The sequence below is a fragment of the Phoenix dactylifera genome, chromosome 8 (genome assembly GCF_009389715.1).
Source record: "Phoenix dactylifera cultivar Barhee BC4 chromosome 8, palm_55x_up_171113_PBpolish2nd_filt_p, whole genome shotgun sequence".
Lineage (NCBI taxonomy): Eukaryota > Viridiplantae > Streptophyta > Magnoliopsida > Arecales > Arecaceae > Phoenix > Phoenix dactylifera.
In genome coordinates, this window is record NC_052399.1 from 27026077 (window position 1) to 27046979 (window position 20903).

The window sequence follows — 20903 nt, forward strand, 5'->3', positions numbered from 1 at the left end:
TCAATTGCTAGTATAAATGACTAAACGTTATGTATGTAATGTGGACTGTGTGTGATACATTATCAATACGATAATTATGCATGTTTTTTAACAAAAATATAGCATTCAGACAAAAAAAATATTATAAAAAAAATCCAAAATCAAAACTTGGAGATAAAAAAGTCCCTGCAACCTATTCATACCTATCAATTCCCATCATTAATTTGATCCTCAATTCGGTGTTAATCATACCCACCCTTGATCAATAAAAGGTCAATCCTCAATTTCTCAAACCTTGGTTGGAGTATTGATAAGTTGCAACTCTATATTTAACACCGACTCCATGGTTACAATACCAAGACTTTATCGAGTACTTAATTGTTGCCGTCGATAGTAGCCATACTTTTCAACTAACTAGTTACAGTGCATTGCATAACAGGACTACACATTGTCTAGAATCACATGAACAAATATTATATATCATAAGTGAACTGAAAGAAATTAAATTAGGGAGGGAGTAAGGAAAGCTTTTTTAAATAATAAAAATATCAAGAAACACTTTTAAGGCAAAACATCATTCACTCTCTAAGATCAAACATATATGATGAATAAATATTATATATCATATAATTCTAGTCTCACAAGAACTATAATTGCTTTTGTCATCTAAGATTCGACCGGGTTTCAACTCATCTTTTCAAGAATAATTCTTTTGAGCAGCCTACAATATCGTTGAGAGGTGTGCAGAACTTTTATGCATTTTTCTTTGATCCCATTTATTGAGGGATGGCCAAATAGGACTTATTGAACAAAATATTATCTAAATTTAAAATCTTATCCTAATTCAGACCATTTAAACCTTGCTAAACTTCAACTCAAATTTTAGAGTGGGAACACTAAATAAAAAAATATTACATGGTTTCAGACTTAAAATTAGATTTTAAATTTGATTACCAATACTCCCTCTTAATGTGAAATCCGCTCTTTGAGCTTATCATGCAAAGTCCTAAACAAAGTACTTAATATATATATATATATGCTGGCCACCGAGGTGGTCTTGTCCGCATCCGCGGCGGTCCCTCCACCGCAGCAGCCACCGGGCACGCCCCGCGCGCGGAGGTGGTGGGGTCGTGGGTCGGGGCCAGCAAGTACTGCAACCGCGGCAACAACACGTGAGCGGCGGGGCACGAACGCGGGACCAGGTGGGGTGGCGGAAGACGGTGGAGCTGGGTTGCGCCCAGGCTTCCGGCGGGAAGGAAGGCCCCGCCCTCACCATCCGCCTCTACTACCCCCACGGCAACGTCCAGGGCCAGACACCCTACTTGCTGCTGCTGCTGATCCTATTTGCCTTTCTTTCTTTCTTTCAGTCTCTTTACTTTTTTTTTTTTGTAGGAGAGGAGTGAGCAAGTAGTAGGAATGAAGAGAGGAGAGCGGCGTTCAGAGTGGCCTCTGCTTTGTGGTGTTACAATTCTTCAAAATAGCCTACAATACTGTTGAGAGACGTACAGGACCTAGTGAACCAAATATTGAACTGGAAACTCCAAATCTTATCCCAGTTCAGACCATTTAAACCTTGCTAAACTCCAACTCAAATGTTGAACTGGAAGCACTAAAGTTAAACAAAAATAAAAGAAAACGTGGTTTCAGACTTAAAATTGGATTTTAGAATGATTAAAACCGCTCTTTGAGTTTATCATGCAAAGTCCTGATCAAAGTAGGCAAAATCTACATAACAAGCAGCTTTTTACCAGGTGTGCATGTCAGGAGGAATTCACATAATCGAGAAGGAGATTCTCTAGCTCGAGGTCTCTAGCTTGGAAGTATAAGGAGTGTATCACTTAACAGATGTCCAACAAACCTTCAAATGAAAATAAGACACTAGGGCAAGCAACCACAGCCCGGGTTGTAAACGAGCTGAGTTTTATGGAGCTAGGGACTAAACTTGAAATAAAATTCCAGCTTAATATTTGGGATATCAAGCTTGATTTATTTCAGCTATGATCCTATCAGGAATAGGTAAATTCAGTTGAGACCCTTAAATTTAATTTGACTTGGGCAAGCTCAAGGTAAAAAACCTGTTACGGGGGGTTCTCCGAATTTAGTCCCACATCGGCTAATCAGCGGGAAGGTCTGTGCCATATAATAGGGGGCTCAATCACCCTTCCCTTAGGAGGCGCCTTTTGTGGGGCAAAACCGTGAGGCGCCGTGAGGAGGGCTCCGGGTACGCTCGACCCCCAAATCGGACCCAAAACGGACAACACCTTCTGAGGGACACTCTCTCTTCCCCTGCTCGGCTGGTGTGTGGGCTCTGCTGGTGACGGGGTGCAAATCCCGCATCAGATGGCGCTAGAAGGAGGGCCTCGGCCCTCCGCCTATCCAGCAAGGAGCCGACCCGGGCACAGGACCTCCCCGCTGGGGGGGCTGTGTTACGGGGGGTTCCCCGAATTTAGTCCCACATCGGCTAATCAGCGGGAAGGTCTGTGCCATATAATGGGGGGCTCAATCACCCTTCCCTTAGGAGGCACCTTTTGTGGGGCAAAACCGTGAGGCGCCGTGAGGAGGGCTCCGGGTACGCTCGACCCCCAAATCGGACCCAAAGCGGACAATACCTTCTGAGGGACACTCTCTCTTCCCCTGCTCGACTGGTGTGTGGGCTCTGCTGGTGACGGGGTGCAAATCCCGCATCAGATGGCGCTAGAAGGAGGGCCTCGGCCCTCCGCCTATCCAGCAAGGAGCCGACCCGGGCACAGGACCTCCCCGCTGGGGGGGCTGTGTTACGGGGGGTTCCCCGAATTTAGTCCCACATCGGCTAATCAGCGGGAAGGTCTGTGCCATATAATGGGGGGCTCAATCACCCTTCCCTTAGGAGGCGCCTTTTGTGGGGCAAAACCGTGAGGCGCCGTGAGGAGGGCTCCGGGTACGCTCGACCCCCAAATCGGACCCAAAGCGGACAATACCTTCTGAGGGACACTCTCTCTTCCCCTGCTCGGCTGGTGTGTGGGCTCTGCTGGTGACGGGGTGCAAATCCCGCATCAGATGGCGCTAGAAGGAGGGCCTCGGCCCTCCGCCTATCCAGCAAGGAGCCGACCCGGGCACAGGACCTCCCCGCTGGGGGGGCTGTGTTACGGGGGGTTCCCCGAATTTAGTCCCACATCGGCTAATCAGCGGGAAGGTCTGTGCCATATAATGGGGGGCTCAATCACCCTTCCCTTAGGAGGCGCCTTTTGTGGGGCAAAACCGTGAGGCGCCGTGAGGAGAGCTCCGGGTACGCTCGACCCCCAAATCGGACCCAAAGCGGACAATACCTTCTGAGGGACACTCTCTCTTCTCCTGCTCGGCTGGTGTGTGGGCTCTGCTGGTGACGGGGTGCAAATCCCGCATCAAAACCTAATTTGAGCTCAAGTTAGATTGATATGGTCCTGGCTTCGAATTCATTGTGACCCTAATTCTCGAGGATAGTGTTTTGAGTCATTTATATTCCGTTTGTCTTTATCAAGCCAAACATAAGTCAGTTGTCCCGAAAGGACATGGATCAATTGCCTACCTCAACTGCAACGGCGATATTAATGACCATTTAGAAAAGAAACAATAGTCCCTAGGGGACTTAAATGCATGAGAATGTCATCTATCAAGGAAAACCTTTTCTTTCTCTCTTTCTTTCTTTCTTTCTTTTTTCTGAGACATCTAGAGAGAGACAGAAAGGGAGAGCCACTGATAGTATTATTATCCCAGTCTAGACTTTTGGAGATCCACCACATAAGACTTGGTCCAAGAACCTTTAGTTTCTAAGCGAAGGGGAGCCACCAATAGGACAAGCTCTAATTCACTGACCCTTGCTCCCCAATATCACAATCATGATAATGAAGTCATAATCATGATCCAGAGATGAGGTAGTTCAAACTCTATGCCCAAGCCTTGCTCAACCCTAGAGTTTTATCCCTCCTCCCCCTTCTCTTTTCCTATTTAGGATCTTTAGTGTAAAAGGATCTGGAAATCTTTGCTTTTGATTTTTTTTGTTTTGTTTGTCCATTTACTGAATTAAAACTTTCCATCTTCTCTCACAGAAGAACTAATCTCATGAACAAAAATAAACACTATTATTTATATGGGATTTTGGGGGCTCAAGAAAGGAATTTATTCTTTGCAACTTCATTAATTTTTGCTGCGCAAATAACATTTCCTTTCATCATTAAACATAAATAGCCTTGGCCTCTATCATGCAAGCTAGCCCAACCCATGCTCTTAATCCAATAGTTCAAAAAATTATGTGATAATGTTCAATAGAACTATTTATTCCAACTTTTGAAGTCATTCTTTCACAATTGGTATAATTTTTAATTTCTTATTTTAAGAAAGACGGGGAGAGATCAAAGTTTTCAGTATAATTAGTTTCCAAATTTGTGCTACCTCTTTCTTTTTAAAAACTTGCGCTACCTCTTTTACAAAATTAAGCAAGCTTTGTAGGGGATAGTATGCTAGCATGACAAGGGCTAAAAGCACATTTCCAGTCAATGGAAAACAATGCCTACTTTGCAAAACCAGAAAACCCTAACTTTCAATAGTAAAATCAAATGTATCATTTTTCTAATTACCATGATTTTAGGCTCAAAATAGTAAATAATGATTCTGAATGCACAAGCTATTGATAATTGATTGATATATCAAGTCATTGACAACCTTGCTTGATACATTTCTTTGAATACCCCTTTGGGGTGAGCCATAGTTCCAGCCTAAAACAAACTGATTTTCATCCCTAGCGATTTACAACACGCACTATCAATTAATGGTTAGAATCCTTTCCAACGTCAAAAGGACACTTTTTATGCTCTTCCATGGGCAGGCCTATAAACTAGATGTCTTGGATCAAAATGTTGTTAGGGATCGTTGTCAAGAAGAACCATCTCTGCAGCACACTGGCTTAACTTCTATGGTCCAATAGAATGATGTGGTCTGTCCTAATCTAGGATTAAATTCATCAATATTCATAATGATTTTCAATAAGATTATGATCAGAAATTAGTTAATCAACCCGTGAGTTGAACTACTCATTTTTTTCTAAGTTACTCTAGTTAGAAAAAAAAAATTCAAAAAGTCATTATCTTCTTATGACTTTTAGGGCACACCCAATTAGTGTGAATCAAAATTGTTGTCAGCTTTTTGACAAAGACCATTAAAAATATTTAACATTTTTTTGAAAATCACTATTCTATTAAATTCTAAAAATACAAATTTTCATTTTTTGAGATATATGCATATAAAGTGCTTATTTTCTGAAATTAAAAATCTACGGAAAGAGTACAAAATAAGAGGGGAAGATTAATAATTTTTACACTACAAAAAGTGACCCAACAAGCTAGGACTCCTTTTAACCTGGCAACTTTATGCATTGTACACTCACCAACCACATTAACATGTGAGCACCTCCCAAATTTTGAACCTGAAACCTCTTCTATACAATATTCTCAAAAAAAAAGGGGGGGAAGAAAGAAACCTCTTCTAGATGGCAAGGTGCAACCACCGGCTTTGAAAGGTGCTACGCAAAACTTGAATTTAGATTTTACATTTTCAGACCGGAGCACCCGAATTATAACTTGCTATCTCAAAATCATCTCCTTTTTTTTTTCACCATCAAATTAGGTTCATTACATAGTACATCGAAAATAAAGCCAAGCATAATCATCAATGTGCTAATTTGTGGCTTGAGTTTGTTTCTATCTTTGTTTCCAAGCATGACATCCACTTTGCAAGCATCGCTATCTAAATAAAAGATGCGGTTGGATCTGAACCATCAAATGGTGGCCCATGAAAGCATCATCTTGATGCTATCTGCAGTAGCTCCATATAAGGTTGGACTGGTCAGAAAATATGGAATGATGAATGCCACAAGACATCAGCCAACAGTAGCAAGCTAGTTTTATTTGTCTTCAGGAAAATGGCTGCAGGTTTTTATGTTCAAACAAAGGAGCAGGACTTTCATTCCTTCGATGCACATCCTTAGTCATGCTTCATTAAAACAGAATAAAAGGTTGCCTTGGCCCATATATCAAAATATGGCAGTAGAAATTTTGGAATTCTTTAAAAGGCTTCCACAACAGCGTATGGGGTTTGTACTTCAACCATATTACTTCACTGCATTATGGCATCTTGCTTTGGAGTCTGTAATGGTTATCCTACAAGTAGTGCCCATCAGAGGCCCCACTCCACACACACTGCAAGGAAGGGAAGAAAACTATGTTTTGGGAATACAATGCAAGAAAGAGAGTGTGGAATGGAGGCGAATTTTTGCCTTGGGACCACGAGGTGGTGATGCGTGAGAACTTGTGTAAGAGGGCTCGCAACCTGGCCTCCAAGTGCCTGGGCTTTCCTTTTCTCTCCACTGTATGTGGGGGCTGTTCCAACAGGTACTGAGGAGCCATCACTGAGGGACATATTGGATTACACTTGGGAGTCATCAGGTTGCCATCAAAGAAAGGACGCAGCAAACCATGTGGAGCTGTAGCCTGTCACTTAATGACGCTGTTAGGTCACTACCCTTTGGAGTACCGTATGGGCATCTGCATGAGATTAGAGGGCAACTAGGTGTATGATGGTACTGCACCAATTACGGCGAGACCTTTTGGCACCGTATGATGCATCCTGTCCATGTCGCCATTAAGGGAATGGGACCCTCTTGTAAGGAATTGGAGTTATGGTCGGACCATAATTCATGTGAACATCTCTAACCTTCACCTACCAAAGTTAAAAGAGTGAGGAACTCACGCAACGTGAGATGATGATGACGACGACGATCCGCTCGATTCCTCCAATGGTAACATCTTGTTGCTTCGCCTTGGATTCAGGTTGTATTTTTTTGTAAAAAAAAAAAATAATTGATATTTTTTCACGATGCTGACCATTGAAATATCGCATTCTGCGCAGATCTCCAATCACTCCAACCTCCTTCATTTATTTGCTTGCATAGATCTCCAAACAATCATTGCGTGATCAACGGGGGATTCATGCGAAGAAAGACGGTGCGGAAGATACAACCCATGTCCCCTAGTATATTGCATGAATCATCTTTTAAGTTCTATTCCCCTTGACAAGAGATGGATTTAATGGAATGAAGCCCTTGGAAGCCCCACTTCTCTGCAGGAAAAGATCTAGGTTTATGGACTTGTCACTGACTAGATATTGCATTGCAACCACAAGATTTGAATCCTTAATTATCAAGGATATATATATATATATATATTGTAGGAGTTTAGATTCTAAGTAGGTGTCATATGTTGGACTTGAAGTATACTATCATGGATAATTGGTGGCAGCAAGTACTACTTTTCAAAATTAATTGCAGAATAGTTAGAAGGCGTTGCCCACTTTTGACGGTTTCTGTGGCACCAGTTTTTTTATTTCTAAATACTGAATGCTGATAAGCTAATTTTGTTTTAAAATTGGGGTGCAATAGTATAGTGTTATTAGGACAAAAACTTCGCAGAACAACAGGCCATTTTTATTATTTTTGAATTGCCAGTGTGTTATGCATGCACTTCAAGCAAAACTACTACATTCTCAGTGACTTTAGTTAACAATGCTATGTTCCTCCATGAAGTATTTTAACAATCACCTAGCACTCGATGAAATGCCCTTAAGAGTATAAGATTAAATAAAGGTAAGAGAATAATCAAATGATGATTAAAAAGTGCTCCCATCCGTTCCATTGTATTAGGTTCCTGCTAACACAACCTCGAACGCAACACTACTACATTATTTTTTTCATGAGCAAGTGTGCAGCCCACTGGAAGAGATGAGAGAACCAACCAATTATTCTATCAAACCCACCTAAATTAAAGCTGTTATACCTCGGGATGTTCTAGTGGTCCTAGCTCTCATTCCAATGCGATGATCCTTCTGGGCCCTGAAGGGAAACCATCAATTAATTTTTCCAGGGACTGTGCCCTCGTGCCCCGGTCGCCCAAGGCATGAAGCAAAGGTCATGATTCAATCCTTCCCCAAGACTGGTCTCATAACACATAGATGGAGCCGATCAACTCTGGTTCATTCATCCGATCCAGATCGGTCGGCAGCCTCCGACATCTGGGGCACGTTCGCTGCATCATCCAGTGTCAGATCGTGGGACCACATTCTTGTTCATTCTTGAGCTCCTTGATGCAGCATTTGGTAGTCCATCCTTCCTTCGAAATGTCGTCGTGCAACAACGAAAGCAACCGATCGGGTTGCATTCATCTTTTTTTCATACAGATCCACTATTGGATCGCTCACCGTACAGATCTCAAAATGCTCTGAAATCAATCATTCACCTGACTACATAAATCTCAAAGTGACTAATGAATGATCCAATTGTATATTTGTGCGACCGTAAAAAACTACTCAGACTCGAAAGCAACGGGGTTTAGGGTTTCAGGACTGCTCTTAAAGTAGTCCCTCCGAGGTTACTTCAATTGTTGCAAGGTATCCGCGCTTGTGCCTTCCAATCACTTCACACATCATTCATTCCCTTCCATGGTCTATAAAAAAATGAGCTAGGCTAGTTGGATAGGTCAAATATAACAAGCGAGACAAATCAAAACCATCATTATAGGGGATGTTCCAACGGGGGAGAGCCAATCCCATTGCAGGTCCAGGATGCTCAATCTCTCCCCTCTCGCCCTCTTGTGCATTGATAGCCCAACATGTGAAAGGAACGTTTCTCCCCCATCTTTTCCTCTTGGCCTATCAGAAAACCTATACTAACCATTCTTCTGTGTTTTTCTTCATAAAGAAAGACAAAAAAAAAAAAAGAGAGAAAAAACTATTCTTTTGTGTTTGGTGAGTTCACCTCCGAGATGCTTCACTTGCTGTGGTCCTAGGATTAGAGATCTTCTCGCCGACAGCACTATCCCCGTGCCTTGAGAAGACCACCAAAGCCTTCAAGGGCCAGGCCCTATCCTCACTGACATTGGTATGGGTGTCACAACTCACAACAAGGGAGGGAGGGAAGGGAACCATCGCCCTCATAATGTGGTGCAAAATTTCCTCTCTACCGATCATTTCACTCAACCAATCGCGGACTAATCTCGCACGCGCGAGCCGACCGACGCTCGGCATGCGCCGAGCCCGTGCCGAGCCCGTCTGGCCCATGGAGTGCGACAAGTACGCTCAGTCGGTGGCGAACAGGTGTCGAATGGCAACATCAGGTCGGCGATGTGTCTCGCTGGGACCGTTGGGCCGAGACAGCGAGGTGCCGCGCCGTGCGAGACCGGATTGAACCCGGGTCGAGCCACCCAAGGCTCTCGGGTGGAGGGCTCTAGGCTCTACAGATGGTCCCCCTTTGGCCTTGGCTGGGTTTAAATGCGAAGAGAAAACTCGGAGCTAGAAGTGAGATTGGTTTACGAGGGAGAATGATGGCAGAATGGGTTGGCCATGCAACTATAAAGCAACCCATCTGTGGAGAGATCTTACAGCTAAGGAGGCAGAGCTTAGGAACAATTCAGACTTGGACCATCAAATTGCCTGCACCCAACTGAAAGAGATTTGAGGGTGGGGCAGAATAGGAAGAAGTAAAAAGAAAAGAATCAAGAGAAATGGGTTTAGCACCGACTTATTAAGCCAAATATAGATAATGAAGAAGATTAAGACGCGCACTAGAGAAGAAGAAAATGAAATGTCTAGAATCATCGGTTCTTACTTATATCGGCAAGGATTTTCAGAAGCTTTCTTTGATTTGAATATTTACTGGTAGTTCAGTAGCCATCCAGATCCTTCCATCAGACCCACATTTCTGATACCACATTTAACTTCATATAGTATGGTAAAGACTACTATTGGGAACATTCGAAGTGTAGCCAAAAACAAAGTATTTAAGCAAGCGATAACATGTGCAGTATTGTGATATTTTCTAATATTAACTATTTTCTGCAGTAGCCATAAAGTTAATCCTAGTAAGGTTAAAAGTTTCTCCTTAAATCTATTGTCATGGAATTAACTATACAGGCATAAACTTGTATAGAATTGGTGCATGGTTGATAGTTATCCTTGTAGACTAAGAATATGGGGGACTTGCAACGATCTAAAAGATAAGATAATGAACACACCAATTTTGATGCAGTTAAAACTTTCTGACTTGAGTCTCAAAGAAATTGCAAAATGCGTATCAGTCCAACTTAAATTTTTGAAGAACTCTTGGATTCTTATTAATTGTGCAAAGAATATTTAACTATTTACATAAAATTTCATACTACATGGCTCTTCTATACCTTGATGCTAATCCAATTTCCACTTTATTTGATACCTGAGAAAGCATGATGTGAATAACCTTAGATTGCAATGAGGGCTTCCTACGAGTAAGGACACGGGCACCTGGTCTGAATGGGATAACATCTAATAAATATATCTTAACATCTGGATAGGAAATATGTTACTATTACATATCAAACTTAACAACTAGGTAGCCCCATCCTTTTCTTAAAAAGAAAAAAAGAAAAAAGAAAAAAAAGATTGCTCTAACTTCATCTAATTCTAAATAAGAAACTTAATTTGAAATATTATGGAACGAGGCAGAATCTATCTAATGCATATGTCAAGTCCTATCCTTGACCTAGGACTAGTCCTATATGATAACATGAAGAGGTTAGGCCAATCCATTTCATTATGGTTTCAATTTGGCTATAGATTTATAGAATGCTAGAATCTATTTGTAAATAATTAACCGATTAGAAATTGGATTTCTTTTCTAGTTTAACCAAGGTTTTTCTTTTGGGCATAACCTACTGAAAGCAGTATTCCCTCTCCTACTCTCCCTTTGTAACGCAGCCTAAACCTCTTCCTCGGCTGTAGTGATATACTCATCTTTTTCATTTCCAGGGTCCTTGGGGTGGGTAGCGTTGATGAACCCTCTTCGTCCCCCACGCCTACCCCATCGGGAAAACCTCCTTTGTATATATTTTGACTCTCCTCTTAATAAACTTTGGATGGGACAACCTTTCTTTTTCATCAAAAAAAAAAAAAAAAACTCAGAGCAGTAGCACCCAAGTATCAGTTTCTGCCATTCTCCATGATTCAATTCGAAAATAAGAACCACACACATACGACTAACATTAGAAAAGCAGGCAAGGCCAGTCACAAATCAGCATGTCACCGATCCTAAAATTGCATATCGAATGGTCGTTAAAAGGATTTTATGAGGCCACTTTTCCATTGATCTCTGAAATAACAGTATTTGAGTTGTCCTACCTCTATTTCCAATCAAATTTGCAGTGAAGATCAATTAATTAAGAACATTATGCGAATAAGATATAGAAGCAAATAATGGCCTATATATAAATATACATTTCATAGGGTTTCACACCAGGGAAAAGGAATATTTCTCCCCTAATTCCTGCCCAATATAGTGCATTTTCCCATAAAGGTAATATATTTCCTTTTATAGTTGCAAGATTTTGTAGCCTTCTTCTATGAATCCAATATCATGAACATAATATTACTACTTCTGCCCAAACACATGCAAGACCATGCATACCCTGAAAACACTCAACAGCCCATAAAGTACGAAAACGAGGAACCGACCCAACCACACCACACATTCTCCCACGTCAACCCAGCAACTCGCCACTTCTCCTTGCTAGGAATAGGAAATATTCAGGCTTTTTCGAGCGGTAAAAAGGCCAAGTCTTTGGGAACGGAGAAAGAGAAAGAGAAAGGACGATGGTTGGACAGAACCACTCCTCGTTTTCTCCCTAAAATGACTCGTACGTCATCTTCTGGGAAACTTTGATTATTACTACTATTCTCATCAACCTAGAGATAACGTTAAATTATAAAAAAAAAAGAGAGAGAGAGAGAGAAAGGGAATGGACAGTAACCACCCCCCAGAAATGCATGCAACACCTACTTTTGTGTCCCGTTTGATCGACAGCCGTCCATTTCCATCAGAATCAGGAATCTACACATGATGCATGCAAATCTAGGCTGTGGGCCGTTTCTGGAAGCCCACATCACGATGATACATGCATGATAGCTGCGTCCATCCACCATGTCCATGCTGGAGAAGTCAGCATAATTGGATGCTTGACCTTAGCCGGAGGAACCTTCTACTTTAGGTGTCCGTCATCGTTTATTTACCATTCTCGCTCTCCTTACATTAGCTTGTTACTTTAGTCAGCAACCAAAATTCCAAAGCCCGAACCTGAACGTATACAACGATATACTTGTATATGGAAACTCCTCCCCCTCCTCTTCCTCCTCCTTTAATTACCTAGGACCATACTTGATGTAATTACCAAGGTTTAATGCATGTATTAACAAAAGAACCCTTTTGTTAATACATGCATGGTTTCCCTATTAATCTTGCGCCTAAATATTTTCCAAATTACAGACTCCTTAGCTTGTGCTGTAACCACCTAGCTTATTTAAGCTAATTACTGTATGACATGGTCTTGATTATGGAGACGGCAGAGTAATCATAGACTAGGATGATATGTTCATGGTGTTTCTCAAGGATCTTGTGTAGATGGGCAAGTATTAAGAGGATTATATGGAGATACGTTAAAGAACTAATAACTACATGTTATTTTTGGTTTAAAACCCAACATAACGTACATTCCGCGCTCTAGTAATCATGGTCCTATGGAGCACATCTTCGGGACCACTTATACAACTGATATAATGAAGCCAACAGCCATAAAGAGACCACCACAGCAACCAATCCTTGGACAGGAGACACTCTACACAGAAAGAGAGAGAGAGAGAGAGAGAGAGAGAGAGAGAGAAGGGATTGATAAGCTTAGCTTGTCACATACCCATCTCCCCACTTGACTGATGGTTACAGATGAATAAAAGCTGAGAGATAAAAAGAAGGCAGCAGAGGAAAGAAAAAATTGGACACAAGGACGGAGATGGTTAGATGATGGTGGTGTTTAGCGGTAGCAGTAGTAGTAGCACTTGGGTGGTTGTTTTGGAAGCCAAAAGCCTCCCTATAAGCTGGGTCTAATTAGCAGTAACTGAGTTGGGCCCAACCCACCTTGTTTCCCACTTCTCTTCTTCTATAGCCCTCACCCCTATCACCAACCCAAACATCAGCCCTAGCAACCATCTCCACCAGAAAATAAGAAGGAAAAAACTCCCCTCTTCCTCTCACCATTCTTTCTTTCCGTCTCCATCTCTCTCTACACCATCACTTCCTCTAAATTATCTACTTCCAAGTCCAGTGTGACGTTGAGCTGGGTTGGCGCCCGGCGGGGAAGGAGCCATGAGCGAGCGAGAGACCCAGAACTTCATGACTGTCACCGTCGACTCCTTCTCGGAGCTCCCCTTCCTCCGGCAAACGCCGGCTGGGGACAGGTCTTCCGATTCCAACTCTTCCATCCGGATCTTTGGCATCGACTTCCCCCATGAGCCTGACTCTTCTCAAGAGGAACCATCCAAGGAACCCAACACCTCCACCGCCGATACTAGTACCGCCCATCAGGGCACCGCCAACCCTATCACCACCCGTAACAACAGTGGAAGTCGCGGAGAGAGTGGGAGGAAATTCGAGTGCCACTACTGCTGTCGGAATTTCCCGACGTCGCAGGCCCTCGGCGGCCATCAGAATGCCCACAAGCGCGAGCGCCAGCATGCAAAGCGGGCCCACCTGCAGTCGACGATGGCGGCTCACCACCACCACCAGCCCGGCCTCATCACCGACGGACACTTGTACGGCCTCCTTGGCTACCACCGCCTCGGCTCGGCCCCTTCCGCCGGCCGCTTCGAGACCCCGCCACCTCCCCACTACCCTTCGTGGAATGGCCCCAGCACTAGCATCTGCCCGGGGACTCGATTCTATGGTGGGTTAGGGACCGTGTCGCAGCCCATCGACGGCAGCCCGTTGCCCGGGCTATGGAGGCTGCCTGTCCTTGGCGGTGCAGCAAGCTTTGGGATGATCCATCGAGATCGTTCGATGGCGTTGCCGTTGCTTGGAGGGGATGATTCGACGATGGTAGCGATCGGTGGAGCTGGCGGCATGGGTTCTTCTTCTTCCTTTTCTTCATCTTCTTCATCAACTTCTCCACAGAATCGAGGTGGGTATGGATCCGGTGCAAAGGAGACTGTGAGTCTAGATTTGCATTTGTAATTCATAGCAAATAAAGGAGAGCTCGTTAATTAAATTACATTTTTTCCTCCTTTTCTTTTCCATCATGTTGACTTTTTCTTAACCGTTTTATATAATTTAGTAACTATTATTTTCGTAAAATGCATGGAAGTGTTCGATTACATTTTTTTTTTTCAAACATCACGCACTTAGACTTAGCTAGGGTTGTAATTTTGATATGGAAATTTGAAGGCTCTCTCTTGTTAACTTGCCGCTTGGAAATTCCCGAGCTATATCATGTAAGAAGCAAGGTCCCCTTTTTGTGAAGCACTTTTGCTTGATTGCTTGCTCCAAGTTTGCACCAATGACGAACCCAGTAACTGATTCGCATTTGCTATCCCTTCGTAGTCTTTTAGGTGATAATTTCCTTTGTTTGTTGTATATGAATTTAAAAGAGCAACTCATTTATAGTCTCAATACAATCTGTATGACATTTGTCAGTGCTATATATCATCAGTGTTTTCTTTTGAGACGAAGTGCTATTATCTGTATTGATTGATGCTTTCTTTTACTTGGAGACGGGGAGGAGGTGATGCTTTAAAAAGGGAATTAAAAAAGGGGGCCAACTAAGATGTGTTTTCGTGGTCTAAGTACAAAGGGATGTTTGTGAAAACATGTGATTTTGCAATCTAAGGATGGCATATATGCCAAACTTGGATGGTACAAAAGTGAATAATGACTACAATTTATCGATATCAAAATGTAATTAGTTGAACTCTGACGTTCTCCTGCCCAATAATTCAGAAGCTTGAATAAAAGTGCTGCATGAAAGAGAGTGCTGTGAATATCGACTGAAGAGAATATCCATTGGATTATAATGATTGTTCATATAATTTTTCAGTGCAGTTTGATGAGCTAATCTGATATCGGAATATATGATATTTGTGTCATAACGCTGAGAATGCAACAATTTTCAGAAGTAAGTAGGAAATGCCATTGTGAGTCAAGCGAACATAGTTCGACACATTTATTTGTTGACATAAAGCCACATCTGATTACTTCAAACATCTAAATTTAGTCCAAGCATCCAAATATCATGCAGGCATATTACAGTACCTTCATAACAAAAGAGCTATATAAATCTCATTTCTTTCTTTCTTTCTTTCTTTTTGTACTGATCATATAAAGTTCCTAATTTACCAATTAAAAATGTTCATTTCAAATGCTTTTACTCTCCAATTTCTCTTCTAAATTATATTTCTATCCAACAACCAAAATGTTGGCTTAGATTTTTGTTGATCATCAAAAGTATCATTCTCAATTCAGAAAACTAGTGCAGTCGGATATTTTTAACCAAGTATACGAGTTTCAAGTTTCTTGGACATTTTTGAGAAGTATAGTTACTGTGAGATAAAACGTAGTAAAACACCTCCATTTCATTATAGATATGAAAGAGATAAGCTGGGGGGACAACTTATTTTCTCAACATAAGGTAAAAGGTATCTTACAGCACTCCCACTTCACTGATCAAACTCAGACAAGGAAAAAAGGGTGGGAGCTAGGCGGGCAAAACTGTAGAATCAGAAGTCAAAAATTCAAGCAGGAGCAAGTGATTCGTACTTTTACCTTCTGCAAGCCGAAACTATACCTTGTTTTTACTGTAATTAAATTTAAGGCTTTTATGGTTTACCACAGAATGCAGTGGCCTGTACATGGTGGCATATTCAAACTTAGAAGTGGTTTAACATGTGGCAGATGAAGGCAAAGCTTTCAGCTGCATGGTGGGTCAGATATTTTGTTAGGTACCAAGAAAAAAACAAGCTGCCAATCTGATGCTTTCAGCCCCTTATTATGTCCACAGATAGCTACACATCATTGAATGATTTCTAACACACCTCCAAACAAGGGATCTGCCACTTACACAGCATGTCCACTGCCTGTAACTGTCCTTTTTCACAAAAATAACCAGCCCCAAAAACCATCAACACCACCACCACCGCCACCCATTGCTACAATTTTTCTGCAACTTTGGTGCTCATACTTGTTGAGCCCCAACCAAATGTTACAAACTGCGAGTGATAAATGGCGCACATCTCATAGGACTTAGCTCCACAAGACATGCAAGGTCTGCCTGCAATTCTCAAATCTAAAGTAAGAAGTTCTAAAAAAAATATATTATAACCATAAAATAGGCAGTGCTAAAAAATTTAGAGCATATATAATCCCAAACAAAATAACTTAAACAACAATACCCAACTAATCTCAAAAGTATCAATGCTAAAACATCCGTCCTAACATAATTCATTAAATATTATTTCTCAAGATTCCTAAAAGACCACAGCACAAACTTCTATTCCATAAACTAAGGTCTGTCAAAAAGAAACAGGTTTATTTCTAGGCTCTCCCATACATCGCCCAAACCCAAAGTCCAAGCCATTCCTCACTATCTGAAAGACAACAAGAAAATATAATGATGAGTTAATAACTCAGTAAGCTGCCTATAACACATCTAGTTGAATTAAGTTGGTAAATAAAATACTTCAGTAGATAAATATAGCTACATGAGTCTGTAAAGAAAATGACATGGGATCAAAATAAAAGTTCAATATTTGGTTTATGGATAATCAAATAACTTGAAACAGGTTTTTTCCTCTCTCTTTTTTGAAATGAAGGTAAAATAGTTAGATATTAATAAGAAATCTACTGAGAAATCAAACAATAAAAGTCCAAAAAAGTAATTATACAATCCCTCTTTTGGTCTTCATAACTAAGGCCATGATTAGTACCATGACAAGGCCCAAAACTAAACTTGGCTGATGGTGCATTCCGAAATCACATTTAGCCCTATGATAGAGGACCGAAAGAAACTAGTTTTTGATGTTATGCTTTACCAGCAATCAACCTGCTAGCTAGCTAGATCCAAATCATAATCAAACTAAAGCATAAAACTATTTGTTTATCTCAACTCCAAAATCAATTTGTAGTTTGTGGTCATACACACTCTATCAGTTTTTGGGATTCTTCTAAACATTTAAATATATGACCATCACGATAATATAATTCAAATTTTTTTTATTTAAAATATTTCAACCATGATAAACTTATCTAACAAGTTCTTTTGATACATTTTCATTATGATAAATTCAGCTAGTGTGTACTATTAAGATATTTCTATGCTTCATCCAAGGTAAAATAAAGCATAACATTTACTTTCGAATGATAAAATATTTGAGAAAGAAATATGTAATTTATTTTTAAGAAATATCATAATTTCTATTTACCAACTATATATTTTAGAAGAACTAAATATGTAGAGATGTTAGTTACAAGATGAGTCATGATACATATTTAGCAAAATATTTTTTTAATAAAATACTAAAATGATAGAGGTACTTATCTAATCAAAGGAATAATCAAGAACAAGATACCAAAGATACATTATCACGATCCTAGATAATATAACGTAGCATCAATAGAGCCATATGACACTAAAACCTTGGCTAGAATTTACAAGAGTAACCATGAAATAATAGCCCTTGTTGAGAGAAAATATTACTGATGAGTCCAGAGCTAAAAATTAAGCCTCCCTATATTCCCTAACTAAGTTTGTTTAAATTAAAAAAATTAAATAGTTATTTATATAGGCAAAGATACTTATGATGGAAACCTACACCTTTCAATATAGGTTTCTAATGTACCACATTATATCCTGACATACATACTAGAACGATCAACTCAAGCAAATAAACAAAAAAAATATACTAGAGCATAGGGTTTAGGCTCGCTGTAATCACCCAATACTTCGAGACTTCAATTCTCCATTCCTACTTCAAGATGCAAAACCCTAGATCCTTGGTGTAACAGAGAGCAAAAATACAGATAAGTTGCATGATGATCATGCACGAAAAGAGGAAAAAGAGAGAAAGAATTAAGCAAGAGACAAGTAAATAGGGTAGAAGAGAGAGAAATAGATGAAAGAGGAGGGCTTACCTATGTGGATGTGAGAGAGGGATAAAGAAAGGGCAAGCAGGAAGACAGGGAGAGGTAGAGTGGTAAGGAACGAAAAGGAGATGGAAATAGAAGACAGAAAGTGAGAGAGAAAGAGAGAGAAATTAGGTAACGATAAGAGAGAAAGGAGAATTCATGACAAAAAAAAGAGAGGAGCATGGGCTTGATTAAAGGAAATCATGTGAGATTTGGGTCAACTTATCAATTAAAGGAAGGGATTAGAGCTAGATTTGGGTTTAGATGGAAAGAGAGAAAAGAGATTTTTTTAAAAAAAATGAAAGAATGAGAGAGAGTGAGAGCGAGAAAGAAACAAAATCATAAGAGGGTGTGGATGCATTGCATGGGGTATCGGCAATATGTGAAGTGCCAGTTTCATACGTCTAGAAAGATGATCCAATCAAGAAGAAAGAAATTTCTTTAATCCAGTTAGATCAAGTTAGTATCAAACCTAAGATTCTTCCTTTATAGATTCCTAGTGCATGGTTCAGATTTGCAAGTGGTAGAAGCAAAAGAAAGAAAAACTTTCAGTGCTTGAAGTACATTAAAGAATCAAGGTGCATATCATTACTGCTTTTATCTTAGTAGATGATGATATGAAAAGATACCTCACTCAACTAAAAGAGAAGATTACCCATCTCACCAAATACCTCAATTAATGCCTTCTTCACTACCTGCAACTCCTATTACAAAATTGTCTTACTAGAGACAACGAAAAGAATATTCTATCAATATTGAAAAAGGTGGATACTTTATAGTAAATGATAAATTAAAACTAAAAAACTAAAATGCTTGATTACAAGATAGGAAAGTACGCATTTTTCTAACTCAAATTTAATTTAGCAAGAGCTAGATTCCCTGGACAAGAAAAGTTCCGATCCAAGAGAATCATCTTACCCACCATGAGCTAATCTGGTCACTTTGGATAAGTTTGGACAATCTTCGAGAGATCTATCATACCCAAGATGTACTCAATCAAGTACTGAAATTTCAAGAAACCATAACTTCTAATATAGAAAATATTTGATGATGCAACTAAAAGCAAAGTTAATATAGGAATCAAATATAACTTTTGCTAATTTAAAAATTTATATATATATATTATTATTTTTGTAATTTGTATCTTTTTTAAATTAGGAGAAAAATCTAACCCAACTTGGATTGGACTTTATTAACATTAAAAAGAAAAGTTTTCATCATCTTCTAATAAGAAGAGGAACTTGCTTAGAGCCCCACTTTCTAAAATTTTTATTGTTTATTATTTTATTTGAGAGATTCGAGTTGAGTAGGCTAAACATAATCTTTCCTTCTTCTTGATTAGATCAGAAGGCACCATTCTTATCATGAAATCGAGGGAGACTCGATTTACAACAATGTAACTTCTCTTTTCTTAGTTCTGCTTCTTTTTTTTTTCTTTTTTATGATCTAGATATTACATCATGTTCTCTTTAAAAAAATTTATCCTTGAAATTGATATGCCCGAGTTCTTGAAAAGGTAAAGGTACTTCTTCTCATGCTTCCAAGTAGCCCCCACTCTAAGTGATTGCTTCATCAAATCTTAACATTCATCATAGTGCAACACCTTAAAACCGATACTCCACACATGGTTAGGATATAACACATGCTTTTCAAGATGAAGACATGGAATATATTATAAAATCCAATAAAAGTAGGTGGTAGTAGCATGAGATAAGCTACCTTTCCACCCCTAAAAAAATCTCAAAAGGACCTACATGCTTGGGACTTAGCTTGTCCTAAACTTCAAAACTCATGACATAGTGACACCTTAAAAAGTATATGATCTACTACTTTAAATTTCAGATTTTTTTTCTTTTATTATCAACAAGGCTCTTCTGATATTTTTTGAACTACATAGAATCATTTCTTGATCAGCTAAATCTTCTCCATGGTTTGTTGTTTTTTTTAATGTCCTCAACAATTTTCTTTCACCAATATCATCCCAATATAAGGAGCTTTGCATTTCCTCCCATACGGAACCTCAAAGGGAACCATTTCTATGCTAGCTTGATAGTTATTGTTGTAAGCAAACTCCACTAATGGTAAATGCTTATTTCAATAATACTTCAACTTCAGCTTACAAATCCTCAGCATATATTGTAGAATTTGGCTTAACCTCTCTGATTGCCATCAGTTTGAGGCTAAGAGATTGTACTAAATTTCAATTTGGTCTGTATGGCCTGATATAAGTTCCAATGGAGATGAAAATCTTTCTTCCCTATTGGATATAATAGATTCAGGAGTACTGTGAAACCTCGCCATCTCATTATCACATGGCTTCGCTAGCTTTTCGAGAGAAAAGACCGACCATAATAGGCAAAAGATGTATGCTAACTTCTTCAATCTATTTGCTATCACCCAAATAACATCATTTTGTTTGAGAGTCCTAAGTAGCCTTGTTACGAAGCCCGTAGTTATACGCTACGCTCTCACTTCTATACAAAGACAGAAAGAGGCTATGTGAACCTGCTAACCTTTGGTGCTCAAGCTTTACCTTCTAATAAACTAGACCTTGTGCAACAAATTGTGCATTCTCCCTCTCCATACTATTCTACCAATATAACTCCCTTAAATCTTTATATATCTTACCGCCTCTAGGGTGAACAATATATTCAATATAAAGAGCTTCCTCTAGAGTTCCTTTTTTTTAAAAATCTTGATCTACTGGCACACAAAACATGTTAGCAAATCTAAAAGACCCATTCTTATGAATTCAAAATTCAGAATAACCACTCAATCCCACTATACTCCTGATCTTCAATAGCTGACAATCAAAATGTTGATTTTTTTTCAATCAATATAGAAATTTAACTCAAACGTCGGCCAAGTGTGTGTCAGAATCATGAAGGTGCAA

At 39.9% G+C, this 20903-nt stretch overlaps 1 protein-coding gene across 1 annotated transcript; it reads left to right on the forward strand.

Annotated features, from left to right (window-relative positions):
• The first annotated feature begins 12830 nt into the window (after window positions 1–12830).
• On the forward strand, window positions 12831–14105 carry LOC103708668 (zinc finger protein 8-like). The gene has a single exon (XM_008793705.4). The coding sequence runs from the start codon at window positions 13205–13207 to the stop codon at window positions 14066–14068; it is 864 nt and encodes a 287-aa protein (XP_008791927.1). The 5' UTR covers window positions 12831–13204; the 3' UTR covers window positions 14069–14105.
• Window positions 14106–20903: the final 6798 nt, after the last annotated feature.

Coding starts and splice junctions, on each gene's coding strand:
- LOC103708668 (XM_008793705.4), top strand. CDS start 13,205: ATGAGCGAGCGAGAGACCCAGAACTTCATGACTGTCACCGTCGACTCC.